The sequence below is a fragment of the Condylura cristata genome, unplaced genomic scaffold (assembly GCF_000260355.1).
Source record: "Condylura cristata isolate star-nosed mole 26May11 unplaced genomic scaffold, ConCri1.0 scaffold00008, whole genome shotgun sequence".
Lineage (NCBI taxonomy): Eukaryota > Metazoa > Chordata > Mammalia > Eulipotyphla > Talpidae > Condylura > Condylura cristata.
Window position 1 is genome coordinate 59,894,197 of NW_004567109.1, and position 9,307 is coordinate 59,903,503.

The window sequence follows — 9,307 nt, forward strand, 5'->3', positions numbered from 1 at the left end:
AAAAAACACAAACATAAGAATAAAATAAACACCTCAAGACTCACTAGCCCTTATAGGATAGGAAGAGGCCTGGACAGAAAGCCTGCAAGTGTTTCCTCATCCCCTATGCCTGTGCTTCCTCACAATTTGAGGGCCCCGTGTTTCTGCTGCCTGACAGGGAAAGGCAACGGAAGCTACACGGCCCATGTGTGTGGCTCACGATGACAGCAAGAGGCTGTGACAAGTGCCAGTCACGTGTACAATGGGGTCTGTGACTGAGAAACAGTACCATGTGTGCACCGTCACCCTACCCCAGCTAACCTTTCCTGCTGTTAGTCTTTGAAGTGGCCTCTTTGGGACTGCTTATGTTTCTTCATTGTTGCTTTTCCTATTCCTAAGCACAAACTAAAATCTGCAGCTTCCAAGTTCAAGTATAAGGTCTGTTTTAGGACACCACCAAATTGCTAGTGTTTCTCTCGGTCTCTGTAGTGTTTACTGAGTGTCACCCCCTTGGGACAGGCTAGCCAGACGGCAGCCCGTGAAGGGACACACAGGCTCTCCTTTCCTAATGCCAAACCGTTCCCTGTTCAGCCTGGATGCCACTCTCCAGCCGAGGCTGAATCTTGAAGTCAGTGGTGACCTTGTCTCCTCTTCATTCTGAAGTTGTACTCCGTGTATCTGTATCCATTTTTCACCATTAATTCAAGGGAGCGTCCAAAAAGTGGGAGGCATAGTCTACAAAGAAAGAATCAAATCAAAATGCCACTCTAATGCAAAACAACATTTACTTAATTTTATGTTCCTCAAGCAATTTATGATTTAACTAGAAAGATTTGAAATGTTTTACATTCTGTAACGGAATGGAGAGCTTCCACAGCACAAAAAGATATATCCACTCCTGAGTGAGTACCTGCAATAGCCAATGCTCTTGCTTTGTTCACTCACACTGAGTCAACAACTTAAAGAATTACGCACAAACAACAAAGTTCAATGAAGTGGTAAGGCACGATGGTTACCAACCATGGCAGAGTTCGAGCTTACTGTTTACTAGCTGATCTCTTCTCAAGTTCCCCACTCTCTCAGCAACCCTGCAGAAAAGCAAGGTTTCGTGCATCCACAGCTGACTAAGCTTAATTCCATATAAAAAGGGGAGTGCTCACTACAGAAAAATCCCATAGTAACCAAGAGTGGTAAATTGAAACCCCAACTGAATAAAAGGAAATTAGGCAGGGCTTACAGCGGACTTGGAATCCCATGTAGGATGCCACTTAGAACGCATGACTTGATTTCATATTCAAGCTGCAAATTAACTCATGTCCAGGGGTGAGATTCATTGAAGCAATTTCAGAAAAACAAGACTTTCATCGGAATCTCTCTCTCTGGTGCACACTGATCATCCCAGCTGGTTTCTAATGAAGCATCAACTCAAAGCCCAAATGTTTAGCTCTGGTGGCACAAGAAGGTACCTCCCAGGAAATGCTACTAATTAGTTCTCAGTGAAAATGACTCAGAACAGCTGAAATCCACTTGCAGCAACTACTCCTCTGACGAGACAGGGACAGTAACCTGTCTGCTGCCCACTTTAATCTGTCAGTCAGGGAGGAATGGCCCTGACAGAGATGGATACCAGACCTTAGGAAGCATCCTGGGATGGAGCTGGGGGGTCCTGGCTTTCCGGCTCTGGGGGTGGTGCTGGCACAGCTTCTTTTTTCTGGGCTGCCAGGAACTCATGAATTGCTCGTTCTATCTGTGGCCTGAAGATATGGTTTAGTTTAGGGTCCACCACCTGAGAAATAATTCTGTCCACTCCAGCCTCCAACATGCCTGACCTGTGAAGACAAGTTGGCCTTGTGTTACTTAGTTCTTCTGAGACACAGATTTCACCCCTCAGCAAGTATCATGTGACAACTCCCCACACATGGGTCTGGCCAACCTACGCACAAGGAGCTCCAGCCCACCGTCATGCTCTGGAGGGGCAATTCAGATTCTCATCCACTACCACCCCAGCTTGGTACAAAGGAACCAAACAAAACTAAATAGCCTGACCCGGAGCACCTGATGACAAGGATGAGCCTCAAGCCTGCATCACACACCAAGCCCACGAGCCTCAAGCCTCACACCATTCCTTCAGCCTTGCTCGCTCACCAAGCAAAGCAGCAGGAGCCCCCTCGCAGCTACCTGGCCACTCATCCCCACAACCCTGTCAGAGCGTGGAGTGTTCATAACATGTCCAACAAGTCAACACAGCCTTCAGCTGTGGCTGTTGCTCAAAATACAGGGAACTTGGAAGCAAACAGATAAGAAATAAATGAGCTCTATGTTCCTAATGGGCCAAAATATAACCAACTTGTTTGTAAACTACGACAAAGATTGGTCAAAATTAAACAGTCTGTTCAGATGCTGGGAACAGGGTAGTGGGACACTATGGTGACAGGAAGTAAACACTTGAATGGTTTGGGGAACAGTCTGTGCAGGTTCAAGCTGAAGTGTCCTCAAAGAACAGAACACTGCAACATCATCACAAACACACAACAGGTTTTCTTAGTTCCTTTAGACTTGGGACTTCTTAGACTATGCAAGCTGCTCCTGGGGGTCAAAAGAGGCAACAGTAACTAGGGAAATGGTGCACCAGCATAAGCAAGGAATAAATGGTGAGGGTAAGTGGTGACAAGCGAGACAGAAGTGGCCCTGAGCTGTTAGGCTGGACAGGGAATCAAGTGCTCCCGGACTCCGACAATAGCTTACCAACCCCAGACAGAAACGCATCGCCAGGGCAGGGTCAAGGGTGCTTTTGGGGAGCCCTGCCCTAGACAGTTAGGTGTCCTTGAAGATGAGCACAGCCAGGTGAGCAGTTGGAGAGCAAAGCCACCTCTCCTTTAGTCACAAGTTGGTGGACTGGCCTGCCTCTCAATCCCAATCACAGGGCTCTCTAGAGGGTTTATAAGACTGATCAGGAGAAACAAAATACCAGAGAAGAGCTTGCTTTCATGGAGATGGTCAAAGTGTTTGGGAAAAACATGAAATCTTGCCAGGAACCAAAATAGGAATCAAAATGAACAAATAACAAGCAGTTAAAAGACTTATTAGTTGTAATTAGCTTCAATGGCAGAACACTGAACCTGTTTTGCCCTTGACATTGTAGGGTGGGCGTCTGGCCCTGGGCCTGAATGACTGGACAAGACTGCCAGTGCTGAGGGCCACAGCGCCTCACCTGGTGAGTACCCCACAGCCAAGGGGCAGATCTTCCTGTCAGAACATCTTAGGCTTTGCCTCAAATTCAAAATGTTAGCAAGAATCACAGAAAAATGTTTAGCTTTAAATCCACAATCCAGTTCTCAGGTTACATGAAATACATAAAAGATCAAATAAAAAAGCAGGGAAATTTAGACATTGAGACTAAAAAGCAAGGCAATGATTAGTGTACAAGTCAGAAGTAGGGAGCTTCCAAGAAGGGGAAGGTATAGCTGGGAGAGGGGGGAAGCAGGGTGTTTGGAGGGTGCCAGCAAACTTCTATTTCCCAACCTGCATGGCGATTACAGGCACGCTCCAGTTCTCTGTCCCCGATCCTGTTCCATACATTACGCAAAAAATGCCCCAAGTACCCTCCAGAAGGGCAACAGTGCACACTGGAAAGTAACAGGAGCACTGACAGTCTTCATGCTGCTAAAGGCATCTTTACAAATATTTCAAAGTATTCAGGGTTTTGATTTATTTTCTTAATATGCTCTAGAAGGCAAGTTTACCTGTCTTGTGACTTATGCTGCAACAGGCTTAGGGCGATCAGCGTCACTGGTGAGGTCCAGGCATATACGAGTCTGCCCGGTGGCCGCTACTGCCTCCTCGCAGGACCCACGTGCCCTGTCTGCTCCCTAAACCACAGAAATGCACTGGGTAATGATGGGCATTTGTGACCCTCTTTGAGGGCACAGCCTGGGTAACTCCTGCCCCTTTGGCCTCTTTTTAAAAAGAGATCCAGAGTTCAGCAGCGACCAGCCATCCTGAAAGTGCCAGCTTGGTACTAAAAACCCTTTTCAACTTTTTTTTTTTTTTAAAGATTTATTTGTACATAAAGAACTGGGGTACAGGCCAGAGGCTCAGGGGCGGTGAGAGGCTTCACCAGAGACAGAGTGGGGAGCAGAACAGGCAGATCGACGAAGTACACTGCTGAGGGGAGCAGCCGGCGGGTCAGGAGAGGTCTGCCACGCCATGTGGTCACCTCCGGGGCAGGCGGGAATCGAACTCATGCGGAAGCAGCTTTAGATTCTCAGTGCAGTGCTTTAACCCGCTGCGCCACCAGGGAGGGCCCCTTTTCAACTTTTTAAAGCTTTTTATTGTGAAATCATGGATTTGTAGGAAGCTGTGAAGAAATGTGCAAAAGGCCCGTGCAGCCCCCCGCCCCCCATGTGAGACGGGGCACAGCCTCCTGTGCATCAGACCTGCCATTGCTGGTTTCTGTTCTCAATTCTGCTTACTTACTGAACCACACTCTGCCTCAGACCATTTCGCAATTGGTTCTTGTTCATTGTAGGATTCCACTCTTGTTTGTCCAGATGTGTTGACACAAAATTATCCACCTTCTGCCTCAGGTTTTGGTATGCTGGCTAAAACATTAAAAAGAAGCAGCACGGTCAGTTACCTACACCAAAGTTCTGGCATGGCTTTTAGAGAGGCGCAGGTTTAAGTCCTGACATACTTCCGCCACACGTGTGACGACGCCCCTGCAGCACAGAGGAGCCCCAGATAAGTAACTGACTCTGCAGTGGGCAGGCACAGTGTCACACACTATTATCTCATTTACTTTTTAAGTTGCTGTATGAAGGGCATCCTAGTAGCTCTCCTGCCCCCATGTTAGAGATTAGAAATTTAAACTTAGAAAAAGTAAATAATTTGCTACATATGATTAACATGTGGCAAAGCCAGAGTTAGACTCTACTATTTCCAAATCAAAGGAACTGGGTTCTAGTCCAGCTCCTTCATTTAGTACCTCTCTGACTCTGGACAAATCACTCAACCCTTAGGCGTCAAATTATTTCTATTTGTAAAAATGAAGTATTACTGCCTTACAGAGTGCTCTCAGCAGCGAAGAAGGGCTCAGAGAGTTCTCTGCATGAATGAGGGCATGACACCAGGATGGAGACTGAAGCCAAAGCCCTGGAATGCTGAGGCTGAGGAGAAGAAAAACTTAAGCCCCCAAAAGGAGCTAAGAGGCATGTATTGGTCTCAAATGTTCTTGACCCCATTTGGAACAGAACAATAAAACCTGAACAAATAAGGCGGTTCTGCATCTCTGATACCTTCTGGTGCTGTCAGCTGTGGCTCTCCAAACCCAGACAGCGCACTGCTCTTCAGCCCGCATCCCGCCCGTGTTCGACCATGGAGGCAGGGTGAGTCCCGACCCCACTGATGCAGAGGTCAGCAATGCGGTCTCTCTAGTCCGCGGCAGTGACAGAGGCCTTAACAGCAGCAGTGCTGTCATCTGCCTCTTGAGCTCTGGGGACCCCTGAGGGCATGTCCTGGGTAACTCCTGCCCTTTTGGTGTGGGACCTGGGATGAGTGCCTGTAACTCCACCTGAGCTTGGACTCGAGTCTGGGCAACCTGCAGTCTACCTCAATGCGTTGAACTGTAGTTGACCTGCAACTCTATCGCCAAGAGAACAAATTGATGAAGGAATCAGCACCATGAGTATGCACCATGAGTGCACACTTCCAAAAGGCCAAGAGGACTGAATCACACACCTAAGATTCTCCATTAAATCCGGTGAAAAGAGAGCAGGTGGGTGAGTAGTGAAGCTCACAGATAACCCACATACTCTCTGCTAGTAACTCCTTTTTCCTGGTAACTGTCTTTCCCTCTTCACAAGGGCAAGGCAATGGGGGCTACGTTCTCACTTGGGTCAAGTGAGTGCTTGACGCAAGTGCCAATACAGACATTCCCTGTTACTGTTTTAACTTGAGCAGAGAATCCCTTTCTAGAGGAAGACACTATAAGAGGCAATCAAGAGATTCCAGTCACCAAGTGGATGACTCTGCTCTCAGTGACAGTGAAACACTTAAGAGATGAAAGTCAGGGTTCTGGTGTAGCACCCCCTACACTTCTAAGAGTTTGTGCATTTGGTCCTTCCTTGTATTCCAGGAGTGAAGACATATTTCTGCAGGAGTTAGAATTAATTAGACTTGTCACTTGTGACCAATACAGTATCTTCTACTCCTCAAGATAATTAACTTGGATTTTATTTCAAACTGTTTATGAAAAAAAGAACAAAGGACAGTGAATGTCTCCATCAGAACTGAAGAGACCCAGACAATAAGGATTAATCACTTCAGTTCATGAGGTTAAAGGTTACACCTGCCTTGAATATTTTACTGTATTATCTATTCCCCCTCTACACTCACCGGTTTGTTTTATATTTTGGGTGCACTTTCCCTTGATACTTCAAGAACCTGGGGGTGGGGGTGGGAAAAGTATATACAGTTCTAATAAACTCTATGGAAATGATGATGCTCTTAAATGGCAATGTGATCCAAGGATCAGTTTTGTGAAGCAGGGGGCTGAAACAACAAAGGACCCAGTAAGAAGCGCCTGAAAACACTCTTCAACAATTAGGACCACTTGCTAAGAATCGGGAAAGGCCAAGGAGATGCTGCTCAATATGCCAACTACACTGAGTAGGCCACATAAAAGCTACTGGAACAAAAGAAGTATGAATGGAGAATGGTGATGGGAAAATGAGAACACTAAGTCCTGAGAAAGGTGAGAGTTGTCAGTATGTATCTGGGCCTCTAAATAAGAAAACCAAACACTTTGCTTAAGGACATTACTTCTACTTGGGTCTTTGATGTTGGAAAATGACAGAATAAATCACTTACTGTATAATCCACCTGGCCTACTGGTCCGTGCTCTACACCAGAGTACACGGCTTGAAGCCTCGATAGTGGTTTACTCGTGCTGGGACCAATAAATGTTCAATGAATAACTGCACTAGGTCTTTATCTTTAAAATCTGGTTTTAAGCTCACAATCTCACTTTAAGGTAAGCAAAACATTTTCATGTCAGGCTCAGTCAGGAGAAATCACGTCCCTAGAGGAGGCCAGTCAGTAAAGAGAACCTTCTAAATATACAACGAAATCAGAGAAATGTCTGAAAAGGAAAATGAATATTCCAGCAACTACTATCTGTCTGACACAAAATAACAAGACTTTACAGACTCCAAACAACCTTGGCAATTAACTAGATAGAGTGAGACTGTATTTCACTGAAGGGAGTAGGGGCACGCAGGGGTGGGTTGGGGCTGGAGTGCCTAAAATAGGCACCAAATGCCTTTAACGAGGGGGTAGAAAATAAGGGTGCTGGCTCTACAACAAGGCACTTTAATTCAACTGCAAACTCGTCTGCAAATTCCCCTAGCTGGAGAAAAGGAAGGGCTGTGTTACATCCCAGAGGCTTGTGCATTCAAATTCCTCTCCCTTTCTCATCTGGCTTTGTCACCACTCATAGTACTGTGCGGCTTCAAGGAATCTCACCTTGCGAAATATGAGTTCTAGGCTAATAAACCCAGATACCCAAGTTTTGAGAAGCGACTGGCCTAACAGGGCTAGGGCTAAGAGAGAACCCACGTGTACCATCACCCAGAAAGCACTCTGTGCTGCCCCAAGCGGTCTGAACTTCAATGCTGAGATTTCTTTTTTTTTTTTAACAGGTATCTTTTGTTTTTTCTTTGCTTTGGAAAAGCCAAGCTGCGACCTCGGTGGCCTCATGCTCTACCCGGCCTCCAACGGCCTCAGTTACCTTGGTGTCCACGTCGGCCAGGCAATCCCGGCGGAAGCTGTCAAACAGGCCCCGGCTTTTGAGCTGCTCCACGATGAGAGCGATGAGCTGCGGGTCTCCGGGAGGCAGTGAGGCCGGGTTGATGGCTCCACCGCTTCCGCCAGTCCCCGCCGCGCCCGCCGCCGCCCCCGCCGAGGCCTGGCCTGCTCCGCCCCCGCCCACCGAGCCCGCGCCCCCGGCCCCGTCCGCCATGGCAGTGCCCCGGGCCCGCGAGGTAGACCAACTACAGCTTCTTCTCAGGGATAGCGGGCCCGGGTCGTGCAAAGGCGGCGAGTGAGCCGGAGAGGGTGGCGGCGGCGGTGGCGGCGGCGGGGGAGGAGGCAACGGGGGAGGCGGCGGCGGCGGCCGACCCGGAGGCAGCGGAGGTGGTGGTCGCGGCGCTAGAAACCGCCCACTCAATCTCAGGCGCTCTGAGGATGACGTTATCTGGGACCTTTGCATTGTGGGGCGGGAGGCTGTCGACTGTCATCTCCCGCTTTCTTATAGGCAAAAGCCTGACTCACGAAAACTACAATTCCCGGCAGGCTCCTGACTCGCTCGTCCCTGGTTTTCAGAGCATTGTGGGAATTGTAGGCTCAGGCCTCGTGATTGCTGCTACCTGAGCTGGCCTTGTCTACAAGGCCTACCTGTATACCAGCGTGTCCCAACAGTGCCTGATTATAAGAATCATCTGTGAGGCTAATTAAAGGTATAGGTGAACACATTTATTAGTTAGAGGTTCTGATTCAGTATTTCACGGCCTAGGAATCTGTGCTTTAAACATGCAAGTCCATGACCTGGTACCATTTGATCCTGGAAATTTGGGAAACTTTCCAATTTTTAATTCCACGTGTGGTTTTATTTTCCCTCTTAACGATTTTGATAACAATACGTATTTTATAAGGCTGTAAAATAACGCAACATTGCAAGGAGAAACGAAAGTCTCACTGAATTCTCTCACGGGTGTGATTAATCCTCCCAGATATTAAATATTGCCAATGATTATGGTAATAAAAGCAGCACCTTTATTGCCACTATTACACACATAGAGAAGTAGTGACACAGGGATTTTGCTGTCCTGATCACAAAGGCAGAAGAGGACGTTTTAAACTGGTTTCCTGAATCCAGCCTTGCCATGTTTGGTAAAGGCACACTGCATCCTGGCATCTCATGCAAGGTAAGGCTTTATGCTGATATTTTTGTAGTCACAGTTCTCCAGTGGAACCCCATCCTCCACCACTACCCTCTCTTCCTCTCAGTCTTTTGTCAGATATTAACTGCTGCCCACAGCCTTGCCAATTCGGTGAGTGTTATCTCTTCATCATATATAAGCAGTGGGGGTATGCAAAAATAAATTCGTCAACAGCCTTGGCTCCCTGGAAAGGAAGTGCTCTCCCTTCCAATGCTTCCCACACAAAGAGTTTAACTCTCAAAATAAATGTTCAGGTGTGAGTATAGACTCATCCTCTAACAACACTCAACCTTCCCCTGTTTAGATTAATGAGGAATATTCTCTCCTAATGC

General features: G+C 47.4%; 1 protein-coding gene across 1 annotated transcript; it reads right to left on the reverse strand.

Moving 5' to 3' along the window:
- Positions 1 to 362: 362 nt before the first annotated feature.
- On the reverse strand, positions 363 to 8,218 carry BOD1 (biorientation of chromosomes in cell division 1). Its single transcript, XM_004679231.2, has 4 exons — positions 7,766 to 8,218; positions 4,456 to 4,580; positions 1,612 to 1,808; positions 363 to 714 (listed from the first exon to the last, which is right to left on the reverse strand). The coding sequence occupies exons 1-3, from the start codon at positions 7,994 to 7,996 to the stop codon at positions 1,613 to 1,615; spliced, it is 552 nt and encodes a 183-aa protein (XP_004679288.1). The 5' UTR covers positions 7,997 to 8,218; the 3' UTR covers positions 363 to 714; position 1,612.
- Between the last annotated feature and the right edge of the window lie 1,089 nt (positions 8,219 to 9,307).